General features: G+C 56.0%; 1 protein-coding gene across 1 annotated transcript in view; it reads left to right on the top strand.

Moving 5' to 3' along the window:
- SDK2 (sidekick cell adhesion molecule 2) overlaps positions 1–26,308 on the top strand; it is a 259,629-nt gene that overhangs the window by 110,855 nt on the left and 122,466 nt on the right. Inside the window, 1 exon segment of the mRNA XM_047080554.1 lies at positions 13,455–13,614. Coding sequence (XP_046936510.1) covers positions 13,455–13,614 — 160 coding nt within the window.

Here is a 26,308-nt window from a genome sequence, read left to right on the forward strand (position 1 = left end):
CTCCCCTGTTTGTGCTCTGTCTCTCTCTCTCTCTCTCTCTCTCTCTCTCAAAAATAAATTAAAAATAAAAATTAAAAAAAAATTTTTTAAGGAAAAAAAAAAAAAGAAATGTCTTATCTCACCCTTCTGGAGGCCCAGTCCAGAGTCAGGGTCCGGATGCTCTGCGTGAAGGCTGCTAGGGAGAGCCCTTCCTTCCCTCTTCCACTTTCTGGTGTCCCCCACAATCCCCACTCCCGTGGCTGAGCTGCATCCTGCCCTTTGTCCTCACCTGGCGTCTTCTCCGTGTCTCTCTCTGTGTCAGAGCAGGACCCACGCGTACGTAGTGATTTCATCTTTACTTGATCACGTCTGCAGACACCTTATTGCACAACAGGGACACCATCCCCCGCGCGGCAGGGGATACAGCAAGGGTCCGTGGGGAACATTGGAAGGCACCCCGGCCTCCCTCCGTCCAGAGCGGCAGCTCGGGTTCCCTTGGGGGAGAAGAGGCTCTCCTAGCATCAGCCGGTCTGCCCCAGGAAAGCCCGGGTGTGTCAGCTACACGGGAATAGCACAGAGGACATCTGTTAAGCCCTCGGGCCCCTTTTATAGAAGGGGAAAATGAGGCCGAGAGCTATCAAGTGAGACAGAGTGACCTGGGGTCAGAAAAACTGGGATCAAGTCCTCCCTTAAACTCCTCTGCCTCAGTTTCCCCATTGGCCAACCAGAGGGGTTAGACTAGGTGAGTTCCACAAATGCTTCTTACTCGAGATACTTGGAGCTGGTGGGAGGCCACGGCAGCCAGGGTTTTGCCCGGTGGCCAGACCTCGTACCTAGAAGGCGTGGGGCCCAGTGTCAGGAACACAAACCCGGTGTCCGTGTGAACCGTGGCGCCATGGATGTGCTCTTGCTTAAACCTGGCCCGTCTCGTTGGTGTGAATCCTGCCTCCGTCTCTCTCGCTTGCTTCCCAGCATGCTCTGCCAGGCCCAGGCTCCTCTGGAGAGGCCTGGGAGCCCCATTCGCTGTGGGGGACACGGTGACAATCAGGGGAGGCCAGGGGCGCCGCTGGCTTCCCAGGTGGACACCTGGCAGAGGACCAACATCGGGGCACCAATACCATCACGTCCCCTGCAGCCTTTGGTTCGGCCACCATAAGGCACAAAAGATGAGCTGTAGGTTTCCAGAGCAGGCTCCCTCTGCTTCCCCAAACAGCACTGCCGGGTGCTGCCCGGAAAAAGCCAGCTGGCACCAGGGCACGTGAGCCCAGCAGCCAGGCCAGGGCAAGGCAGGCAGGGGCAGGGGGTGGGGGATGAGGGGGTCGGACAGCCGGTCATTGAACCTCACGCCCCTTGAGCTGTGCCTGCCTCCTTCCTTTCCCATCCTCAGAGTTCACGCCCTGGGCCGCCCTCTGATGGCCCCGATCTATGGGATTAGCAAGGAAAGGAGATCCCAGCGTCCACCTACATCTGAACCCAGGCCACCTCCCATTCACCGACCTTAACAGTGGCTCCGTTCGGCCTGCCTGCGTGGGATGCTTAGTAGCCCACCCCCAGGGCGAGAAGAACTGTGTGGCGGGAAGAACAGGATGGGCAACGCTAAAACAGAGGCCGCGTGTGGCCAGCACTCGGCCAGACCTTGAGTTCCTGGTTGTTAGACTCTGTCGCAGTGGATCCTAAAGAAACCCGGGCAGGGCAGGTGTGGCGGGACCCCTCCTGTCTGTGGTGCAAAGGAGCAAAGGACAGCTCAGAAAACCGCGGTGCTGCCTCGGTGCCCAGCAGTTTGTAAGTGCAGAGATGGGGCCCACCCTCCATCATCCACCTGCCAAGCCAGATCTTCCGGCCCTCACTCCAGGTGGCCTGTTAGCTTGGGCAGTGGCCCCAGAAGGGTCTTCACGTGCGGCTAGCACAGGCTTCTAGCCCTGTGCTCCCGAGACTGCTTGCAAACCCAGCCCTGCCCTCCATGTCCCAGAGAGGACCCCGCAGCTGACCGGGGACGTGCCCCTGAGCATCACAGCAGATGAGAGGAGGAGGGAGCGAGGGGAGGAGCCAGGTGACTTCCGGGGACAGGAAGGAGCACGTGGAACTTCTTCAATAGTCTCCCTCCTAATCAGCAGCTGGGGCCGGGGAGACAGAAGGCAGAGTGGGAGTCCTGGAGGGGGGATAAGCCGAAGGGCGGGGGGCCAGGGAAAGACCTTTCGTACCAGATTGCCTTTGGCTCATTTTCAATTGGGATCAGACCGACTCGCGTGCCATAAAATCAACCTCTTAAAAGTGAACGGTCCGGTTGCATTGAGAACTTTCGCAGTGGTTACGGTCACCACCTCTGCTTAATTGCAAAATACCTGCATCGCCCCAAAAGGAGACCCCGTGCTCATTCAGGCTCCCAACCGCCTGCTAGCTGCCCCGTCTGTGGATTTCCCTGTTCCGGGTTGTGTCCTATACGTGGAATCACACAACGTGCGACCACATTTCACTGTTCTGACGGGAGCCCCTGTGCTCTCGGCCCCAAAGCCCCTCCTCTGGGGAAATCTCCAGGCCCTGCTCAGAGGAAGCTGCCTCGGTGGGCCTCCCCCAAGTGGGTCCCAAGGCAGCTAATGTGGAGCCTCCAGGGGAGCAGCTGCCCCTCATCTGAGGGGCCTGTGTTTCCACTCACCCTGTGCAGTTTGGAGGAGAGAAACCGCTTCTCTCGGAGACAAGGGCACACTGCAGACCCGAGCAGATCCAGATCCCTTTCTAAGAGGATCCTGGGGGGCTCAGTCGGCTGAATGTCCGACTGCTGCTCAGGTCATGATCTCGCAGTCTGTGATTTCAAGCCCCGCTTCGAGCTCTGTGTGGCGGCTCGGAGCCTGGAGCCTGTTTCAGATTCTGTGTCTCCCTCTTTCTCTCTGCCCCTCCCCTACTTGCGCTCTGTGTCTCTTTCTCTCTCGAAAATAAATAAACATTTAAAACATGACTGTGTTTTAAGAAGAGAGATAAATGAATAAAACAAGGCGGAGCGACTGTGGTACCCACACTAGGGACAGCAAGGGGCTTGGTGTCTGCCAGGCCCCCGGGGGCTTTCTGCTAATGAGTGCCGGGAAAGGGGGCAAGGAGGACTTCGGGGCAGGAGCTGAGCTCAGTGTCCGGGGATGGACGAGGGCCTGTCTCCCTCCAGATTGGGCATGGGCCCAGAGAGGGGTGTGTGTGTGTGTGTGTGTGTGTGTGTGTGTGTGTTGGGGGGGTGGGTGACAGCAGGAAAGGAGGGTGGCACGGGGGCCCGCTGGAGGGACCCGGGTGGGGCAGGCGCGTGCAGGCCTCTGTGTATAACACAGCTTGTCAGTCGCTTGGGGTCTGTATCTGCCGAGCAGCCCAGAGGGCCGCGTGGTATTATTATTTATGATGGAGCTCAGAGGTACCTGCCAGGGACTGGAATGGGCTGGGCGCCACGCAGCGTGGACGGCAAATTGAACTCCAATTTTCTGCTCCACGGTCTTCGTTACACGCCGCAAAGCGCCGGGACACGGGGGTCACCGGGCTGATGAGTGTGTGTGCTTCTTCGGCGGGCGGGCTCCATGCCTCGGCCTCTGCGTGGAGGCAGCAGACTCGCCACTCTGGTTTTCCCTCCGCGCCCCCCGCACCCACCCGCCACGGGGGCCCGGCGTCAGACTCCTCTCCCGTGGCCCGAACACCACGTCGACCTGAGCGGCCATCAGAGGCCTCGCGGGTTCGAAACCCGGCCCTGACTCTGGGGTGACCTCGCTCCGCTCACCTCTGGGCTTTGCTGAGGGAAATAAAAGGATGGTAATGATGTCTCCCCCAAAGTGGTCGGGGGCTAAGTGAGAAAACACGGGGGGCTGGTGGGGATGAGGTCTTCACCAAACATCCTTCTTTCCCTTCTCCCTGGGCTGAGCGGCCCACGCTGATGTCAGGGAAGGGGAGGGGAGGGGAGGGGAGAGGAGGGGAGGGGAGGGGAGGGCCACTGAAATTGGGTGGGATGCCGAGGCCCGGGGGGAGCCCCCATTATGCTGCCGTGCGCCTGAGCTCTCTGGTGTGTATTAGGACGTCGATGCCAGTGCTACGTCAGACCCCCCTCTTCTGTCTTCCGTCCCCTTCTGTCCTCGCTTCCTCAGACACAGTGGACAGTCTCCTTTGGGTGATGGCCTTTCTCAAGAGTGGGAAACAGGAGACAAGGGAGAGCATGGTACCCAGAGCTTGGGATCACTTGTCCACTGCCCTGGCACAGGTCTCGGTTCCCTGCGTCTGGTGGTGCCATCGTGGGGCGCTGGGGACCCACAGGCTGTAGGTTCTTGAAAATATCCGTACCTTGGCTTCTCGGGGCCGGTGAGATGTTTCTCCATCTCTAGAGCTTAGAGACGGGCTGATGGTGGTACCCACGTGCTGGAGAGAGCTCACCTGAGGAATCTGTAAGACGGTCCCCTGGGGAAGTGCCAGATGCCAGTGGAACGAGTCTCTGTGGGGCCGCGCAGGCCTGTCCGGGCAGCTGACCCCCACAGCTGAGCTTTGCCGATCCCTTCATGGCCAGGGGTCTCAGGTCCCAGCTGAAAGACCGGAGAATTGTGCCAAGCAGGTGCCCCGCCCTGGGGTCACGGAGGGGGGGAGACAAACATCCACACAGCATAATGGAGCTTCGTGGGAGAAATTCCAGGAGTTAGTGAAAATTTTATTACCGCCGCTTTTATAGCTCAAATGAATCTGAATACAGGAAAATGATAATAGCACCGTTAGGCAAAAGCATTCTAATCCACGGTGTCATTTTAATCTCCTAACCCTCCAGCCGAAATGTAAGGAAAGTCTCCCTTCCCCTCTGTTATTTGCAAGATAAACCCATTGGAAATGAGAACCCCCCCTTCTTTCCGCCCAAGGCTGGGGCTGCTTAGGCGTTCCTCACCTGCACAGTTCCAGCGGGAGGCCTTGGCTGTGACAGGGCTCAGAGCAAACGTAAGGATGGGCCATTTGTGCCCGGCGCTGGTCTCAGCCCTTACCCTTCTCACGAGGCCTAGGAGGAGGCCGCTGCCCACAGCCCAGTTCCCAGGTGAGGAAACGGAGACTCAAAGGGGCTCTGGAGCTGCCCCCGGGGTCACGCAGCTAGTGAGTGGCCAAGCCAGGTTTGAATCCGAGTAAGCCTGCCCCGGGCCCAGCGAGGTCGTAACCCATACCACTACTCAGATCTTGCAACACCGGAGCTGGAAGGGAAGGTCCAGGGTAGGGTCTGCCGACACGAGGGAGATGATCTGGCCATGTTCAACGGCAAGTTTATGTGTCCACTTTTGCATTCACGGATCTGGGCCCTCCTGCACACCGGACTCACTGCCAGGCTCTGGGGCTGGAGAGGCGAGGGGTCCCCTGTCCCTGTCTTCCAGTGGAAGAGCAGCATGGGTGCCACCACACAGGGGGCTGTGATGTGCATCCTCTATGCTGTAAGGGAGGCAAAGGACCTCAGAAGTCAGAAGGATGTGGAGGAGGACAGCAGGAAAAGAGTTACAGAGGACAGGCCATTTGAGCTTAGAGGGGACACAGGGCAGAAACTAACACAGATTTAACACCTACATTTTTCTGGCAAAGAAGGAAAGAAAGGGCTCTCTGGGGAAAGGGAGTGGAATAAGCAAAGGCCCTGGGGCATGGCAGACATGCAGACATGCGGACATGTCTGAAGAAGGTCGTGGTCTAGACCGGCAGGACTTGGGGCTCCAGACTCACTTCCTAGTTAGTGCTCTTTGTTCTCTGACAGGCTGACTTATGTGCAATGACAGACCCAAGTCTCTGTGAGGCATTGCATCTGTCTCCTGGGGCTGCCGTAACAAAGTACTGTAAACTGAGTGACTCAAACAGAAATGGATTTTCTCACAGTTCTGGGGGCCAGAAGTCTGAAACCAAGGTGTCGGCAGGGCCCCGCTCCCTCTGAAGGCTGGAGGCAAGAATCCTTCCTGCATCTTCCAGCTCGTGGGGGCTCCTGGCAATCCGTGGCTTCCCTGGGCGGTCAACGCACCGCCTCCACCGTCACATGGCCATCCTCTCCCTGCATTTCTGTTCCCATGTGTCTCGCATAAAGACACCAGTCACACGGGGCCCACCCGACTCCCGTTTGACCTCCTCTTAACTAATTACAGCTACAACACCCTGTTTCCAAATAGGGTCTCGTTCTGAGGTTCCAGTTAGGCCATGAATTTGGCGGGGGAGAGGGCAGTGCATCATTCAACCCAATTCAGTCGTCAATTATTCTTCTCCTGGAAGTGACAAGATCGGCATCCCTTGGCTTCATCACCATTCATTTGCCATTCGTGTGTTCATTCACTTATTTCCTGAGCATTTTCTTTGCCCCGGGCTCTGTGCCCCGTGCTGGGGCTGTAGAAAAGCAGGAGGCATCTGCCCAGCCCTTGTGGCCTCTGCATGGTTCATTCTTCTTTTCTGTGTGACTTTCTGGCTGAAGGTACAGCGGGTCAAGCTGGTTGGTGGTGGGCTTGGGGCATACGCCCTTCCTTCCCCTTCCCCACGCGGGGCCCCTCCACCCCACTCACGGTTCCCCAGGGCCGTGTTGGGGCTCACTTGCACTGGCTGCCCCGGTGGCTGGGCCCCCCTAATCAGATTAAATGTGTATTCAAACAAATTGATGATCCGTTCCATTAGATGCTTTTTGAACATGCTTTTCTGAGCGAGAAATCCATTCGGCAGCAGCTGTGGAGGCCGAGGCGTAATTGATTGTCCCACCCTCCCAGGCCCCGGCATCAGAAGGTGCCTGGCTCCTGAAGGTCACTGGCGAGGATTAGATTAAGGAGGGCGAGAGCCTTCTTTCCTGGCTAATGAAGCACTTGGCATGCAGGCAGCTCTGGGGCTGAGCTGGGCCAGGCATCTGCCAGGAGACAGTGGAGGGGCATAAATTAGCATCTCATTTGTGGGAGGCAGAAGGGAAGCCAGAAGGGAGGGCCTGCGGGGCTGGGCCACTACTGCCCTGGCTGGATGGGGTGGGAGCAGGCATGCCCTGCTCGGCCCCGGGGGCGGGAGGAGAGAAGGGAGCATCCCTGGGTCCCCTGGTCTTTATCAGGCATTATTCAGAAAGTGCCCGCAAACACCTGCCACGGCATGTGCTCCCCGGACGTTTCTGGAAGGCAGGGGCTCCCGCAGGGTCATGCATGGCAGCCTCTTCCTGTGCCCTTGGCATGGTATTCCCAAACCTTCCCTTTCCAGGCAGCCCCAGGCTTAACACCTCCCCACCTGGATTTGGGAGGGAGAGGGACGTGCAGGAGTTCCTGACACTGTGCAGGATGTCCCGCAGCCCCCGCGATTCCGAGGCATCCCGAGGGAAGACTCAGTTCTTGAGCCAGCTTGCAGTGGCCGTGAGGAAGCTGCATGTGGAAGGCTCCGATGTGGGACATCTCCGAGAGGCAGGAAATGGGTGGGGTGATCCTCACCCCCCCCCCCCGTGTGATCACCTGCAAAGGTCTGTTCTGCAGAACGAGCAGCCTGGGGGTGCCAAGCACCAGTGCTCCAAACGTGGCGTGCGTTAGCTCACTTTGACCTTCCCAGCAGCCTCTGGGGCAGGCGTTAGAAGCTGTTTCACTGATAAGACAAGGAAGGCTCCAAAGTTACTCTGCTCAAGGTCAGACTTCAGTTAGCGTAGGAATTGGGATGGAAACCCGGATTCTCTTCCCCACCCTGGGACCTTCAAGCCAGACCCCTGGAAAAGGTGGGCACCTGGAGCCTTGAGCGGTGAGTGGGTGGGGGCTTCTCTCCCTGCACCCCCCTAGTCCACCCCCCTGCAGCCTCCACCCCGAGGTGGCCAGTCTCCGACGCATTCCCAGCCAGCCCGCCTCTCATCCCTGGATCTCGCTCTGGGGCTGTGACATTTGGGAATGTCCCTGCCTTACAACCAGCATGACCCCTGCTTGTGGCTTCAAACCAGGCACCGTCCCCCACTTATACCGTGAGGCCACAGGTCAGAGTATGAAGAGCAGGCCAGCTGAGCATCAGATATGGAAAGATCCAGAGCTCTGGAATCGGCCAGACCTGACTTCACGTCTGGGAGAAAGCGTCAGATGACCAAACCTTCCCCAGCGTCTGTTTCCTCATCTGTAAAAGGGGGTGATGACAGCTTCCAACTTCCTTGGAAGTTCTCATGCCTCTTAACTGAGATGTTGGGCCTAAAGCGCTCCACGTATGGAAAGTTCCATGAGAAGCACGAAGGAAAGGCAGCAGACACAGAAGTGTGGGGAGAAGTGAGGCTCGGTGACAGGGGGCTCCCTGAATCCCTGCTTCCCATGGCCCAGGGCCCGGCCAGCTCCAGGGAGCACAGGGCTTTCCAGCCGGGACGGGCTAGCGGGCCACGGGGGTCAACCCAGGACAAAGGTGCAGAGACCAGGGGAGGGTGAGGTGAGGAGTTTGTAAGAATCCCAACCCCCTCCCTGTTCCCAGGCATTCCAGAGATGCCCCACGACCGAGCAGCCATACTTACTGTGTGCCCAGGGACAAGCTGCAAGGGACAGGCTTTGGCACGTTTCAGAGCTGGGATGGGCTGGAATTTGCCCCTGGAAGCGGGCTCTGGAGGGCAATAGACATCTTGTGGCCAATCGGGTGGTGGGTGGAGGTCTTCACCCCGGCTAGCAAGATTCTGGCTCCAGGAAAGTGGGGTTCCCAGGCCTGGGCTGGCTGGGAAGTCAAATCCTTGGAGCCGTGGAGGGACTCCAGAGAAAGAGGACGTTATTTCGCTGGGGGCAGGAGGGAGGGGAGAGTTGGAGTTGATAAGCTTCTTATAAGCCTGGAGCCTGGCGTAGAAGGATGACAATGCGGGTATTTAGCAGGGCAGTCAGGGACCCCTGAACTGTTACGGGAAAGGAGAAGGAAGCCCAAGACTGAGGCCTCTTTTCCGCCTCGGAAGGCGGCTCTTCCTTCAAGGGTGTCAGACTCCGGCGGTCAGGGGCCCCCAGCCGTGCCACACCCCGTGTCCCATGCACATAAAGGGCCTCCCCTTTCCTCTGTCCCCGGCAGGACAGGCCCGTGACCGCTCACCCGGCACTCTCCCATAGGTGCATGCAGATGCGAGCGTGTGTCTGATTCTAAGGAAGTAATCCGTTCTTGCGCAATACAACAAAAGTTACCAAAAGCTACAGAGTGACGAACGAGTCCCGTCCCACCCCGTTCTTCTTCCTAAAGCCTGACGGGAGCCAGTTTCTTCCGTAACCCCCTAGACAAAAAGCCTGTGGCTAGACAAGCAAATACATTTTTATGCTTCGAGGAAATAGAACGTGCACAAATGGCAGCAGATTACGTGTCCGTTCTGCACCTTGCTTGTTTTCACTTACCGGTAGTTCCCCAAAATCGTTCCAGAGCCTGATGCTGCGGAGAATTCTCTAGCGTAGAAGTGCAATCATTTCCTGTAACCAGTGCCCTCTTGACGGACATGCAGGTGATTCTGGAGCTCTCACTGTTACGAAACATAATGCTGCTAGGGGCGCCCGGGTGGCTCAGTCAGTTTGAGCACCGGACTTCGGCTCAGGTCATGATCTCGCGGTTTGTGGGTTCGAGCCCCGCGTCAGGCTCTGGGCTGACAGCTCAGAGCCTGGAGCCTGCTTCAGATTCTGTGTCTCCCGCTCTCTCTGCCCTTCCCTGGCTCGCTATCTCTCTCTCTCTCTCTCTCCCCCCCTCTCAAAAATAAACATTTAATAAAAACCATAATGCTGCTAAGAAATGCTGTCACTTTACCCATGCACAGGTGTGTCTGTGAAGGAGCAGTCCCGGGAAGAGCTGGGGATTGGGGGGGCAGGGAGGGGGAAGGCATGCATTTTTAGTTTCGATGGAACCTCCAGACTACTCTCTGTAGATATGGTCCCGAGCTACAACCCCACATAGCTGTGTGCGCGCTGGCCTGGGTCCCTGCGGGCTGGCCAGCACGGGGCCCTATCGTGCTTTCGGATCGTGGCCCAAGGGATAGGAAAAAGTGGTATCTTACTGAGTTTTATTTGCCTTTCTCTTATCAGGCGGTTCAGCATCTTTGTGTTTCAGAGTTATTTGTAATTCTTTTCTGTGAACTGTTCAGATCCTTTGCCCAGTTGGTTAGTTCATCTTTTTCTTCCTGATTTATGGGAATATTTTTTATACCGGGAAAATGAGCTCTTTGTCCATGATAGAAGTTGCAAATATTTTCCCCGAGTTTGTCATTTGTTGCCTTTTTGTTTATGGGTATTTTTTTTTTCCGTGCAGAATTTTTATGTAGCTGAAGTTATCAATCTGTTCTATGACTTCCTGGACTTTGTCTAATACTGCATCACCTCCTGAAGATTATATATTTTTAAACCTCTGTGACTTTCGTCTACTCCCTTTAGAATTTCATTTTTCTCGCTTAAAACACTGATGCATCCATCTAGCATTTATTTTGAGGAAACGTGTGAGGAAGAGATTCAACTTTATTCCCCACCCCTCTACACCCCCCGCCCCAAATGTCTCCCTAGCTGTTCCAAAGCCATTTGGTGAATAATTGATCTTTTCCCCACCGACTTGAAATTCTACTTTCATCATATATTAAATGATCCCATATGTAGAGGTCTATTTCTAGATTCTGAGTCTGTCATTTCATCAGATTACTGGTGCAAGAACACACTGTTTTAATTATTGCAACTTTATAATACAGTTCGGTATCTGGGCTTGTCTTTTTCACCTATTACACTTTTACAGAATTTCTTAGGTATTCTTTTGTCATTTTTAAAAAAATTTTTTAACGTTTTTTTTTAATTTATTTTTGAGACAGAGAGAGACAAAGCATGAACGGGGGAGGGTCAGAGAGAGGGAGACACAGAATCTGAAACAGGCTCCAGGCTCTGAGCTGTCAGCACAGAGCCCGACGCGGGGCTCAAACTCACAGACCGCGAGATCATGACCCGAGCCGAAGTCGGCCGGCCACTTAACCGACTGAGCCACCCAGGCGCCCCTCTTTTGTCATTTTTTTAAGTGTGAACTTTAGATTCACTTTGTGTAGTTAAAAAAACTGTAGTGTGTGTGTGTGTGTGTGTGTGTGTGTGTGTGTGTGTGTGCGTGTGTTTTCCAAGTGAGGAAAAGTTTAAGGGAATGACACCCGTATAATATTGATTCTTTCAGTATTCAAGAATTCAAATTTCTTTCTCCTCCTTTCTCAGCTCCTTCCCACTGAGAAAGTGGCTAACAGGGCTGTTGTGCACAGTTGCACAAGTAGTAAACTGCACAATCCAAGCTCTTAGACTGTGAAAGGTGCTGCCGGTGCCTGCCAACAGGGCATGAGCTCTTCTCTCCTGTAGTCTGCCCATCTGCCCACACGCTTAATAGTAAAGCATGTGCCTGAAGCGTGTGCCAGGCACCGTTTCTAACCTCTTTACGTTTTTTAATTCATTTGATACAACAAACGTATCCCCCAGTTTACAGCTAGGAGATTGAAATGCAAAAAGGTTATAAGTAAGCTCCCCAGGGTCCACGACTGGTGCATTCACGGCACAGACATCTCTCTCTGCACGTAAACGCACGTATACATGTGCCCAGACACACACTTGAACACACAAACACGTAGATACACACACAAGAGCACACACCTACATACACACACAGATACACACGGAGACTCAAGGACGCATAGACAATGCACACGGGTGCACGTGCACACCCGGCTGGCTCCCCCCGCCCCCCACCCCAGCATCCTTTCCCTGTGGGTGCCTCCCCCCTACTGCCGCACTGCCAGTCGCCCCGCCATCCCCTGCTTTTGGAAGACGGCAGGCCTATCAAGGGAAACCAGCTGGCTGCACTCCTGACATTGCTCAGTGCTGGGTAGGGCCTCCCCCCGCCAAATCCTTGTATCGGATGGCAGGGGGAGGGCGGACCACACCGCAGGGGCTGGGGGAGAGGAGCCTCAGTTCCTCCCAAGCTTCCTGCGGAGGGTAACTAGGGATGGGGAGGGATGCAGGGATGCTCGGGGCTCGGTGGTACCCAGCAGGTTCTCAGGAAAGGGCAGCCCCGCCCTCCTCTTCCCAGAGTCATTATCTCGGGCAGGGCAGCCGCTGGAATCAGCCCATCCCAGCTCCTGTTGCTGGGCTCCAGGCAGGCGCCCCGGAGAGCCCGAGCACTGAACTGGAACAGGCGGACGTGATAACAGGTTGCCCAGTGAACTGGGTTACGGAGGTGAGGGGGTCTGAGTGCAGAGCGCGTGTGCACACGTGTGCACGAGCGAGTGTGCAAGCGCCCACCCCGCCCGCCCCCTCTGATGTTCTGGCTCTGAATCAGCCCCGCATCGCATCGGAGGGATTGAATCACTAGGAGTGTTATTGTTTTAAAACAAATGAGTGATGACAGGAACTAACAGAGGGTTTTTAAAAACGCAATTCAAAGGGCTCTCAAACGCTGCTGGGGAATAGGAATGTGCCTTTGAAGTGCGAATATGCCCATTTGTCAAACAGAGGCAGAGCCGCTGCCTCAGCAGAGTGGGCTGCGGGCAAATGGGTGCCTGCTCGCCTCTCTCCCCTCTGCTGCCACCGGAGGTGGGCGGGGGACCAGGGGACCAGGGGACCAGGGATGGGTGCCACTCCCGCAGCACACTCCCCCAAAAGAGGACCTCCTGAAGGGCTTTGGAAGGCGGTAAGCTGCAGAATGGTTGTCCGGAGTGATGCAGAGATGGGGGGGGAGGGGCTCAGCACCTGCCTGCCCTGGCTCTCCCTCCACACACACCCAGGCTTGCCCTCCAGCGGCCCTCACAAAGAGAGCTGGTAGCAGGGATGAGGTTCAAGGAAGGCCCCCCCCCCCGAGTAATCACAAGCTATGCACTCATGAGATTCAGACCTGGGGTGTGGGGTGGGGCATGATGCCAGTTGACCCAGCCCCAGACGTATATCGCTGGTGCTCTGAGTGGTCGGTCTGCACTTGAACCCAGGGTGAGGCCTTGACGTGAATGTGAACCCACCTGCAGACCACAGACACCTAATTCTGGCCAAATCTGAGGGTAAGAGGACAGAAGGGTCAAACAACCTGGCGGTGGAGAGGGCCCGCCGGATGGACTCTGCCCATGATGCTTTTGACGGGCTCTCCCAGCCTTAGGGGCAGGACCCGGGACGTCCCTGCCACCTGCCACTCGTATCAACCCACCCCTCCCCCGGTTTCCTTGTGACATTTATATTCCCTTTGACCAAAGGGCAGTAAGTGCCCCCAGAATCACAAGGTGTCCAGTGGATGGGGATCTCGAGGGGAGAGCGACAGAAAGCACCAGAACAGGGCGGTGGCAGCAGAGGCCGTGAGCCTGGCGCGGTCTGGGAGGAGGGAGGCCGAGAACTGGTTGGTAGGGGTGGAGGACTCCCTCTGAAGATCAAGCTCCAAAGTCAGACCGACCCAAGTTCAAGTCCTTCCCGGCCACGTGACCTTGAGCAAGTTAGCTGGCTGCACCTGCTCTGTCTGCCCAGGGCGTTAGGGCACCACGTGAGCAACCACCTGAAGGTGAGCACTGCTAACTGGTGGCTTTGTGTCTCTGTTTACCACAGATGATGTGGCCCCCTATTTCAAGACGGAGCCGGTGCGAACGCAGGTGCACTTGGAGGGGAACCGCCTGGTGCTCACGTGCATGGCCGAGGGCAGCTGGCCGCTGGAATTCAAGTGGCTCCACAACAGCAGGGAGCTGACCAAGTTCTCGCTGGAGTACAGGCAAGCCTCCCCTCCCCTCCCTCCTGGCTGCCAGAGCCGCTGCTGTGCCCTGAAGGGGAACTAGGGTGGGGGGCCCGCGTGGCCATTTGGGGGACAGAGGTTCCCACACCAGTGCTACTGGGAGGCTGGGGTGGCGGAAGTCGGGGTGGAGGGGGGAAGACAGCACTGCCCCGGGAGTATGAGGACCCTGCCTTGCTGAGCCCAATGGAGGATGTCTAGGCAGGGGGCCAGACGGAGTGGCTCATGCAACAAGGATTGAGGTCGGGGAGCTTACTCCCAGCAGCTGGGCTGTGGTCATGCCTGTGACCAGCCCCTGCTCCCCAGCCCCCAGGAGAACTCTGCTATCTCCGGGGAGCACTGGGGGGGCTTGGATCCGACACACAGGTGGGGCATGTAGCAACCCGGGATCAGTAAGGGAAGGACATCTTGTATTTGGGGGCACGGAAGTGGCCTGCCCAAGGCTTTTGGGCTTGTCCCTACTCCATGTTTGTGCCCATGCCCTGAACTCTGGACTGGCCCTTCCCTCCCCAGGACACTGCCAAATGGGGAGAACGGAGAGGAGGGAGGGGCACAGGGTCTTAGTGAAGGGGGATTGTCGCCAGAAGCATGAGCAACGGGCGGCTGGGCCCCCAAGCCCGGCCTGGCCTCCGGCCTCTCCTCCCGGCAATCCCTCCCTCCTCCCTCCGGCATCTCCACCTGCTTTCACCGCCTCCCCACCCCTGCGGCTGGTGATTAATCCCCAGGCCTGATGTGCATAATCGGTTTTGTTGGGGAAACAAGATTGTCTTGCCCTGGGGATGTTGATACAGATCTGCCGCCAGGGACCAGAATGCAAATAACAGGACGGTACTTAATTACTGGCGGATCTGTCCTTTCCAGAGAACCGTCCTTTTCTTTGCCGAGCAGGGAGGCCAGAGTTCAGGGCGACAACCCCCCACCCTGCTCCCTCCGCATCCCTTCTGCCCCAACCCTGGACTGGATCGGCTGGTGGACGTGGCCACTTTGTCAGAGGAGGGAGCTGGAAGGTCCAGGACAGGAGGACCACATTCCCCTCCGGATGGTGAGAGGCCAAGGAAGCAGGGGGCCTTCCAGTGCTGGCCGCTCTGGGCGTTGGGTCTCCAGGGAGCCCACAAGGGAGACCAGGGGTGTCTCCCCGAGCAGCCTCTGTGGCGGTTTGCACCCGGGGACCCAGAGTGCTCCTGGCTGCTACCTGGCTCCCTGGGGCAGTTTTGTAAGTGGCCTCCCAGCCTGCCCCTGACTTCTTCTGGAAGGAGGAGGAGGGTTGGGACTGCTAGGCTGCCAGTGTGGATGGTACACAGGGACAGCTGCTAAGGATCAGCTTAAGGATCAGACTTGCCCATGGATGCAACGGGCTTCCTCTGAAAACAGCTCTTTGTCTTGGAGGCATCCAGGTAGTGGTCAGGGCCCCAGCTATTGATGATGGTAACGATCATCGGAATCACTGGCAATGAAAAGGAATTAACTACCTGGCAGGCGTTATGTGCGCCCTGTGTGATTATCTCATTCAATCCTGCCAGCCATCCTTTGAGAACGTTTGGTTATTTTTCCCATTCGACAGATGCGCAGACTGGGGCTCAGAGACATTAAACACTTCCCCCAAGGTCAGAGGTTGAGCTGGGCTTCAAATAGAAGTCGTCCGGCTCCAGGGCTGGAAATTCTTTACGTCCAGCCTCTCGCTGAGGAAGGACTGTGACCGTGGCTTCCTTAATATGCATCCCAAGCAGCCTCTACTAAGTGTGCTTTGCAGGTTCTAGAAAACAAAGCAGAGAGGGGAATGCAAATACCGTTGAGCCTCGAACAGCATGGGCTGAGCCACACGGGTCCACTAACATGCGGGTGTTTTTGATAAATACAGTGCACACAGCACTGTAAATGTATTTTCTCTTTCGTACCGTGTTCGTAATAACATTTTCTTTTCTCTGGCTTACTTTCCTGGAAGACTACAGTATGTGATACATATAGTGTACAAAATAACGTGAGAATTGACGGTTAATGCTATCAGGAAGGCTTCCGGTCAACGTAGGTCTTAGTAGTTCAGTTGGAGGGGCGTGGGGAGTCAGAAGTCACTCGTGGATTTTTGACAGCACGGGCGTCGGCTCCGGCTTTTACGTTGTCTGTGGGTGAGCTGTGTTCTGTTTCAGAGTTTTGGTTGGGTGGAAATTTCAGGGGGACGCAAACACGCGTCCGGGGGGGAAACTCATCCCCTTGCCTCCTCACCCAGGAAGGCTGGCCGTGACGGCACGGCAGCCACCGGGTGCCCAAGTACAAGTCGGTCGGGATTTTGTTCTAATCAAATATGTGCTGTGCCCATAAGAAAGGTCTCTTCTCCGGGCGCCGGGGTGGCTCAGTCGGTTGAGCATCCGACTCTTGATTTGGGCTCACGGTTTGTGAGTTCGAGCGAGCCCCGCCTCAGACTCTGCACTGACAGCGTGGAGCCTGCTTGGGATTCTGTCTCCCTCTCTCTCTGCCCCTCCCTCCCCTCTCAAAATAAATAAATAAACTTAAAAAAAAAAAAAAGGAAAGCAGAAGAATTAGTTGTAGACATCATGTCACTTCACCCCTAAGTAGAATTTCCCGAGAATAAGGCATTGCCCTATAGGACCACAGTGCAATTTTCACACTCAGAAAATTTCACAGCGAGGGACACCTGGGTGGCTTGGTCAGTTGAGCGTCCGACTCTTGATTTGGGCTCAGGTCATGATCCCAGGGTCAAGGGATCGAGCCCCGCATCAGGCTCTGTGCTGAGCATGTTTGAGATTCTCTTTCTCTCTCCCTCTACCCCTCTACCCCCCGCCTCAAAAGAAAAATTTTAAATTAAAAAAAAAAAGAATGGAAAATTTCACATTGATACCTCTGTCCCAATTATGTCCTTTGTGGCCATTTTTATTATTGTTTGATACAAGATCTCATCAAGGACCACACATGAAATGTGGTTGTCATGACTCTTTAGACTCCTGAAATCTAGAACTATCCCTCATTGTTTCTTGCTACCTTTCACGGCGTTGACATTTCTAAGAGCTCAGCCAGTTTTGCAGAATGTCCCCTAGGGTAGATCTGTCCAGTTACATCCTCCTGATTAGATTCAGGTTAAACCTTCTTGGCAAGAAAATTACCCAGATGTGAGTCCTTCGTGCTTCATACCTGAAGACACTTCCTGTCACTTTGCCCCATTATTGGTGAGGTTACGTTTGGTCAGCTGGTCAAGGTGATGTGCACCAGATTTCTCCACTGTCAAGGTCTGGAGGTATCGTTTTCCCTTTGTTTTTTTGTTTGTTGTGTGTGTGTGTGTGTGTGTGTGTGTGTGTGTTTTAATGTTTATTTTTGAGACAGAGAGAGACAGCATGAGCAGGGGAGAGGCAGAGAGAGAGGGAGACACAGAATCAGAAGCAGGCTCCAGGCTCTGAGCTGTCAGCACAGAGCCCGACGCGGGGCTCGAACTCGCCAACTACAAGATCATGACCCAAGCCGAAGTCGGACACTCAACCGACTGAGCCACCCAGGCGCCCCTTCCCTTTGAGGGATAACTCGAAACTGTGACTCTTCTCCTCCCCAGAAATCTCTCGCTCGGTGGTTGAGTATCCACTGAGGAATCTAACCTGAATCAGTTACTACCTTTGTGGTTGTGATAAGCAGATTTTCTACTTCTATCTTTCCTTTTACTTTTATTTGTCATTTTGGTGGGGGGGAGTAATCTTTTTTTTTAAATTTTTAAATTAGTTGGCATATAGTGCAACAATGATTTCAGGAGTAGATTCCTAAGTGCCCCTTACCCATTTAGCCCCTCTCCCCTCCCACAACCCCTCCTGTAACCCTCAGTTTGTTCTCCATATTTATGAGTCTCTTCTGTTTTGTCCCCCCCCCCTTTTGATATTATTTTTGTTTCCCTTCCCTTATGGTCATCTGTTTTGTCTCTTAAAGTCCTCCTATGAGTGAAGTCATATGATATTTGTCTTTCTCTAATTTCACTTAGCATAATACCCTCCAGTTCCATCCGCGTAGTTGCAGATGGCAAGATTTCATTCTTTTTGATGGCTGAGTAATACTCTGTCATATGTATATATATATATATATATATACCACATCTTTATCCATTCATCCCTCGATGGACATTTGGACTCTTTCCATACTTTGGCTATTACTGATAGTGCTGCTATAAACATGGGAGTGCATGCATCCCTTCCAAACAGCACACCTGTATCCCGTGGATAAATGCCTAGTAGTGCAATTGCTGGGTCGTAGGGTAGTTCTATTTTTAGTTTTTTGAGGAACCTCCATACTGTTTTCCAGAGTGGCTGCACCAGCTTGCATGCCCAATTTGTCATTCTTTTATAAAAAGGATCTTCCCTTTCTCACCTTCCTTTAAAATAATTTAGCATCAGTATGAACTGATGGATTATTTTTCTTATTCAGTGTGTTTCAATCTATCGCTGTCATTCTTCACTTTGATGCTCCGTAGTAACCCATAATCGGCCCGTGGAGCTTCCTCAAGCTGGATCCTGGGTCTTTTTGACATGTCGCTATTGGATTTCTAGCACTTTCTTGCTTTTTGGCTCAATAAAATGTACCGGATTCACCTTTGAAATAAATGCATACTGAAAATTGCAACCCAGAGGAGTTTGGCCGGCTTATCCCCTGCTTTTCCGACCACCGCTTGCCGCTGAGAACTTCCTAGTCTCTTGCGAACCCCAGGGCTTGAGTTGGGTGATAATAACCAATTTTCAGGCAGAAAGATGGCTGAATTTACTCAGCAAGTTGAGAGAAAATAAGATTGGAAGTGCCGCCATAAATTCCACTATGTTTCCTAGTCCGTCTCCAAAGGAAGAACGTTGCATTCACATCCACTCTCCACCAGCCTTCATTCTCAGTGGGATCTGAAACAGAATGGCCGTGGCGTGTGTGCACGTGTGTGACACCCACACGAAGGAAAGCCTGCCGCATCCTTCTGAGGATGAATGACTGTGGGGGGCAGAATGGAAATAGCATGGACCTCAGAGTTGGGCGCCCCTGAATACAGTCACCCTCCTACCACTTCCTGGCTCTGGGCCTTGGACGGAATTAGCCACCCTGCCTCTCAGAATCGGGAGCAGTAATGCCCACTCTAGAAAGTTCCAGTAAGAATACAGTGAGATTCTACAGGACAAGCCCAGTCCCTGCTGCAACAGGCATGAAATAAACAGCACCTGCTAGGATTATACAAAGTGTTTGTCTCGGTAGAATAGCAGGACAGATCTGGTGACAAACCAGCCGGACCTCGGGACCTCGTGTGCAAGCGAGCACACCTCCTCCTAGGTGGTCACGGGGGCTCTGTGCACCTGTCCGATGACACTGTTATGGTCCAGGACCCTCTTTAGAGCTCTTTTTGTGGTCAAGTGCTGTGAGAGCCCCTTGTTGGTGACATATGTTACCGGTTTTGAAACCAGCCTTGAATTCCCAGTTTGAGAGTTTGGGGTACCACTGTGGGTATAAAGCATTATCAGACTCTAAGGAAATGAGATCTCTTTTCCCATGTGGGTGGGATACTGCCTGGGAAGACCATCCCAAAGGGTTGGGCACTGTCCCCACTGCCACCCCTCCACCAGTGGGACAGGTGCACGGCCTCTCACCGTGGCTCTTGGTGTGTGTTGGGGGTGGGTGGGAGGAGGTTGAACACAATACTTACTTGGAAGTATACGCTCTAATGTGTTTGTTAGCCTCTGTACATGCGCACACATGTTGGGGGGGTGGGTAGGTAGTTGGGTGGGTGGGTGTGATTCCTTCAGGCTCTTGTTTAACCATCGTGAGTCTATGTCTGGGTGAAGCACATTGGCCTGTTAGCCTAACTTCCTGACTGGGTAGGATGGTAGCTCATGAAAGGTCAGGCCCTCTTGTGCTGCCCCTGGAGTCTCTTCCATCAGATCACTCTCCCCCATTCCCTCCCCTCGGCACCCCTCCTCTGCCCTCTCTTCCCCGCCTTCCACCCTCCAGGGCCCTCTCCCCAAGTCGAATCAATTCTGCTTCACTTTGCATCATCCACTGAACCAGCCAGAACTGTGTGGCTGGGGACAGCCCACACACACACACACACACACACACACACACACACACACACACTTAGATTCCCACGCATGGTTAACTGAACATACATCATCTCACAGCAGCACTAGGTGAGTGTTATTACCGTCATTTTGCAAAATGAGGAGACTGGAGCTCAGAGAAGTTCTGGAACTTGCCTGGGGTCATGAAGAGAGCAAGTGGCAGATCCAGGAAGGCTGTGTGGCCCGTGTGGGTTCTTGTCCCACCTGTGTAGACGCACACGGGGTCCTGACGGGGCTCCTTCTGCCACGGTCCTGTCACCGTACGCCATTCCTCTGCCCTGAGAGGGCAAGAAGCCAGGGGCCCCGCAGACCCTGCGATGAGCAGGCATGAGGAGGTAAGACGAGTGGAGGCCGAGTCCGGACTCTGAGGCCCCGGCTGGCCCCTGGCTGGCGTGGAGAAGAGCAGGTGTGTGGAGGGGAAGCTCAGAAGAGCCAGGCAGGACACTGGCCAGCCCCAGGCTGCGTCTCCAGCCCCACGGCCAGGCTGATGTCCCTTGTGGGGGAGCTGTGGTGTCAGGGCGCTGCCCGCGGGCTCAGCGGCAGAGAGAAGAAAGCCCCGTGGCTGAGGCAGAGACCCACGCATGCCGCAGCCCTCGCTATGGGCACAAAGCAGGGGACACATGGGGGGCAGCCGCAGCCTTTGAAATTCTTCAGAGAAGAGGATGAAGAGAAACTCTCCGGGCCAGCTGCTCTGTCTCTGGCTTGTCCTCTGGCCTCCCCTTAGAAGTGAGAGCAGGCGGCCGAGGCCAAGGATGCAGAGGCCAGCGGGCTCCTGGCGGGTGCTGGAGCATATACCACGTGGGTGCCCAGAACTGAGCCAACCTCTAACTAACAGCGGTTCTGAGAGATTAACGCCATTATTATCTCCACCTCCTAGCTGGGAGTCCCAGCTCAGAGAGATTCAGCAACTTACCCGAGGTCACACAGCCAGACCTGGGAAGTCAGGTTTTACCCAGGGTCTTTGGGACCCCGAGCCTGCATCCCTCCCCCTGCTCTGAGCTGTCTTGCCGTGTTTGTCCCCCGCCCCCAAACAGTGGCGGCACTGCGGGGCCCAACTTTCCGGGGATGGCCCCCGCCAGCCTCCTAAACCAGCACAGGGGAAGTAGTCACAGCTAACACAAGGAGCTTACGTGGGCCCAGCCTCGTCTCAAGGACTTCACGTATGTTAACTCTTGATGACGAACGCTTCAAGTGATCATCTACCCCATGCCAGGCCGAGTGCCAGCCCCTTTCCCGTAGGCACCTGTTCTCAATCCCCGTGCATCAGCAGCTCCTACAGGAGAGTCGTCTTGGTAGGGAGGGACGTGGGGCTTCAAGACTGAAGTCTCTGAGCCAAGATGAGAGCCAGATCCTCTCCCTCCAGGTTTGATGGAGGAACATCGGGGGACGCTACTTTGCTCAGTCGCAAGGCACGGATCTGGGACTCTGCCCACCTGGCACACAGCTGGTCAAGGAGGACAGTCAGGGAAGGCAGAGCCAGCCCCGCCCTTCCCACCGCCCTTGGGAGAGGTTTGTTCTAGCTGAGGAGCAGGACTCTTGGCTCGTGTGCGCCCAGACTGAGGAGGGACAGCAGGTGTAAAGGCCTAGAGAAGTTGGGGGCAGCTTGTGGAAGATGTCGAACTTGAACCCAGAGGGAAAGAGGCATTGGCGGGGACGGGAAGTGAACGAGTGGAGCTCCCCTGGAGTGTAGACATTGGGTGCTAAATAAGACAGGGGAGCCCTGACCCCCATAGAGTGTGCAGCGCGGGATGGAAACAGCACTCAGTAACTCTTCACGTAATGCCGGGCTCCAGTTTCGACAAGCGCCATCAAGGTGAAGGACAGGTCGGAGAAGGTGTCACTGGGGACGCTGAGAATGAGCAGGGTTAGGCAGAGCTGGGAGAGGCGGAAGTGGGCCTTTGGAGGCAGCCGTGTACCATGCGCGCAGACAGAGGAGCTGAAAGAAAGCCGGCACGGACAGGAGGTCAGGATGCTGGAGAAGCGGCCAGGGTCAGTCAAGTCGGGGCTCGCTGGCGCTCCCGGGGAGCTCTTCTCTTAGGCCAAAAGCTGTGTGGGGCCCTTGACTCGTTTTTCACAGAGAAGGGCCACGATCAGGTGTCCATTTCTAAACCCTGTAGCCAGGCACCGGGGCGGAGAGTGGACTGGAGGAGGACAGGCGAACGCCGGGGTGGACAGGGGTGACGGGAGGCGGGTGGCCGGGCCATCTTGGAGACAGTGGGGAGCGGAGGAGCGGAGGGGTCTGACACATATCCAGGAGGCAGAACTGAGCAGACGTGACGAGGGGCTGGACGTGCGGGTGAGGGAGGAAGGCAGGTGGAGAGGCAGGGACTTGGTGGAGGAAACCCTGGAAAAGCAGGGACACCGTGGGGAGTCTCCGTGCTCCCCTTGGGTGCGTGGAGAAACACCAGGTAGTAGCATCCAGCAGGCGAGGAAGATACGCGCGCCTGGCGTGGGGAAGGAAAGCCCAAGCTGAAGATCTTGACTTAGGGATCACTGACATCAGCGTGACAGCGGACCCCGTGGGAACGGGCAGGGCGAGAGAGCAGACGTAGCGCGGAGGAAAGAGCCCCAGGGCCCCCGAAAGCAGATAAACAAAACAGGTGGGAACCTGCCCAACGGAACGAAAGCAAGAGGCCAAGACGGAGATCAGGGTGTCACAGAACGGGGAGGGGGTTTTGAGAAGGACCGAGTGGCCGGCTGTGTGTCGACGGCTGTGGGACACTAACAACGGTCAGCTAGGTCTAGGGACATAGGGGAGCTTGGGGACGGTGAGGGGGGCTGGATGAGGAACCAGTGAAGGGGAAGATGTGAACGTGGCGGGGGGGCGAGACTGGGCCAGCGATGCTGCCCTGCGATCAGGGAGACACGGCCGGCACGGGATGGCGGAGGAAGGATCACGACTGCCAGGAAGGACATTCTGGGCTGCGTCCTGCAGGAGGCAGGCGGTCTTTGGAGGATTTGGGTCAAGGGCGCCTCAGGCCCCTGTGTGCCCTTGTCCTGCCCCTCTTCCCAGTCTCCTCCCTCACCCGCGTCCTTGGCTAATGGGCGGAATGAGTCCTTTCCTGATGGTGCCTACTGTTCAGGACCACCTGCCTCTACCTCTCCCCAGTGACCTGCACTGTCCTCACTCACTTTTGCTGCCTGATCTTCCAAGGCTCAGTGCGAGCATCCCCCCCAGTAGGAGTCCCTGTCGTGACTGTGACTCAGCGTATGCCTTTGGGCAAATGACTTAAGCCTTGCCTCAGCTGCCCGGTCTGTTAAATGGGAATAATAACACCAGTTATTACAGGCTGCCTCCCGGAGGGTCATGAGCGTCATGTAAGGTTAAGTGTAAGGAAGGGTGGCTGCTCATCGATGGCTGTGTAAGTGGAAATGGCGGCCTTCCAGGCCACCAAGCACACACCACCCACCCATGTCCACACCGCGGGGCAGGCTGTCCCCGCCTCCTTCTGTCTGGCCACACTCTCCTTCCAGTGCTTGTAGGAGGCTCCGGACCCCTCTTCCTCAACAAAGCCAGACCCTCCCCTCCCCCCCCCCCCCAACCCCATTGCCAGCCTCTTTGGAGATAAACTCTGATTTGGCCATGAGTTTGGACATCCTGTCTGAAAATTGAAGGCTGCTGGTGAGGAAGCTGAAGTGCAGGAATTAGTTATGATGGGCATAAATTGAATTTTAATAGAGATGTACGTGGCCTGGAGCCAGTGTACTCAGGCAGAGGGAAGGTAGTAATTAAAAGTTAACGAGTTTAGAAATGTCGTAATCCTCGGGGAGGGATGGGGGAGGTGGGCTGGGAGGAGAAAGAGGCCCCCAGCCAAGCGTGCTGTCCTTCCCCTGACCCAGAGGCCCCCCTCCCGCTCCGCCGGAGCCCGGGAAGGGAGGAGGGGTGCAGGGAGCCCAGCCAGCCCCGCGCCTGCACACACAGGGCCGGCTTTCAACGATGGGGGAGGGAGCAGGGTGAGAGGGACCCCCCCAGACGATACCCTGTGCCGCCCACGAGGAAGACCATGAGCAGAGCAGGGTTTCTCAGCCCGGGCACTGTTAACATTGGCGGCAGATCGCGTTTTGTCGTGGGGACTGCCGTGTGGACGGCAGGGGGGGTTAGCGGCACCCCTGGTCTCCACGCACTACATCCCACTAGCCCCCTCCCTGAAATGTGACAGCCAGAAATGTCTCCAGCACCACCAAGTGTGCCTTAGAGGGCCACATCCACCCCGTTGAGAACCAGTGGTGGAGAGCAAGGTGCCGGTGCCGCCCCCCCTGCCCAGACTCTCCCAGCTGGAGCCACCAGAGCTTCCCGGGTGCGAGCAGGCGTCCAGTCCCACACGCTAGAGTCGGCGGCTGGCTTGGCATTGGGGGACATGAGGGCGGAACTGGCTGGCCACCCTCCAGCCCCTTGTGGGTGGGGGGGGGTCTCTCCTCCCCCCACCCGGTCCAAATCGATGGGACTTCCTGTTGCAATAGAACTGCTTTCCTCCCACGCTCCATTTGTTCCCCGGGCATGGGATGCACAGGCAGGTAGGACAGATCCATTGCACAGATGAGAATATGGAGGCTCGGAGAGACCCAAGTTCATTTACCCAGTGGGCAGAAGGGTCCGCTCCCGAGGTGTAAATAAAGAGTCCTAGTCAGCTCTAGGTGAGGAGCTTGGGCTGGAAGACAAGTTGGCATCTCAGTTACCTGGAGCGGCCATGACCCCTGTCCCCACAGGGGCCCAGGAGCGCTGGGGTGGGGGCCTCCCCCTGCTTTGGGACATCTTCTTCCTGGCCGCGGGGGATTGCTGGTGAGTGACAGGAGAAGCCGGGAGAGAAGCGACAGGGAGGGAGCCCCGCAGGGTCAGGGCAGGTGGTGGGCAGCGAGGGGCACAGCTGGCTTCCCTGTGCCTCAGGTTGACGCGGCAATAATTATGTCAATTAAGATGAATAAGTTCGAAATGTAAGGGGGGAAAGGGAAACAAGAAGCAAAAGTCTCAGAAACATTGGCTGTCTCGGTTTCCATAGCAACCTGTCTCCTCACATCCTCACTAATGGGTCCTGGCTTGGGGAGGAAGTGGGCCCCCCACTCCCACCAGGGCCAGAGACTCGTGGTGGGTGTCACCTCGCTGGACCCCAGCTGAGGCCTCGGGGAGGTGGGGGCACAAGCCCGGAGCCGTGACACCGTCACGCGGCCACACAACGATGGCCCGGTTGGCATCTAGGCTAAGCCCTCCATCCTGCAGCTGGGACTCTCCGTAGCCGGGAGACGAAAGTGGCTTTCCTCAGGGACCAGACCGGGTGGGAGGGCCAGAGCTGCCATTCAAACCCAGGCTCCCTGCACCAGCATCCGGGGCTGCTGGGGTCTGACCGGGCTACCCAGTTGTGCAGGGTTCTGGTCTGGTAGAGAGCAAAGACTCCAGGATCCAGGTTGATTTGGTGACGTTTTCCTCATCAGGCTGAACCCCTCAGGAGGTGGGAGGGATGCCCTGTGCTGGGGGAGGCGGTTCTGGCCTCCCCTCTCTCTGCCCTTGGATGTCTTCTGAGTTCTCCCAGTGTCCCCACGGCTTCAGAGCACCACCCTGAGGAGTCATGGCCCCGAGAGCCCTTGCGGGGGGGGCGGGGTGGGGGCAGGGAGGACATTGCAGGCATCATGGGTTCCCCCGAAGCTGGGGCAGGCAGAGAGAAGCTGCTGTCTTTCTTCTGCTGACATGGTAGGTAGGCACAGCTCTGGGTGTCCCGCCACAGCCCACGCACGGGCCACCCGCAGGACCCATCACACGGGCGCCCATGGTGTGTGCTCACTCACCAGCGTCCCGGTGGGTCACGCCCACAGGCGGCCCGAGGAACCCACAAAGCAGTAACTACACTTCCCATTTTATAGATGCAGAAACTGACACCCAAGGGGTAAAGTTAACGCATCCAGGGTTATGTTGCAAATTAGGGATGAGGCCAGGGATGTGCACCGGCTGCCAGCTTCACTGCCGGAACATTCTAGAACACACAGGTGTGCGCACACAAGCCACGCCCTCTCTTCCCCACCCTCCCCTCCTCCCACTTGGCAGTGACTGACAGATTCTCCAGAGCCCATCCCAGCAGCCCTGAGACAGGTGGCCTGGGGACCCAGACCCCCCACAGTACGGGACGGAACACGCTGGAGAAGTGCTCACTACCGCTTTAATGAAAGGCCCCCCCAAGAAAGCTCTTCTCTGATGAGCTGAGGCTATTTATTTCTGGCACAAGGAAACTTAACATGCAAATTAGGAAGGGCTTGATCATTCATCACCTGAAATTGACACATTTGAATCTGGCCTGAATCCCTGGGAACCTGTGCACAGAGATGGGCGTAGGGTGGACATGCGCGGCCCAAGGTCCTTAGGGAGGCGGGGAGGGGTGGCGTCCATCTGAGGCACATATGTTTTTTATCTGGGATAGTCCAATGTGTGAAAATGAGATGTTCATTCCTTCTCCCCACGCGTCTGGACTGGAGACCCCAGCGTGCCCTAAGAACGCCCTCTCCCCAGATCTTCCTGTGGGCCTCTCCCTCATTGGCTTTCAGCCAGGACACAGAAACTAATTAGATCTTGACTCAGTTATGCGCTCAGGCAGGCAAATGGTCTAGACAGATGC

The sequence above is a fragment of the Lynx rufus genome, unplaced genomic scaffold, assembly GCF_022079265.1.
Source record: "Lynx rufus isolate CCGP_SWC_20201006 ecotype Redwood Valley unplaced genomic scaffold, mLynRuf1.p SCAF_18, whole genome shotgun sequence".
Classification (NCBI taxonomy): Eukaryota; Metazoa; Chordata; class Mammalia; order Carnivora; family Felidae; genus Lynx; species Lynx rufus.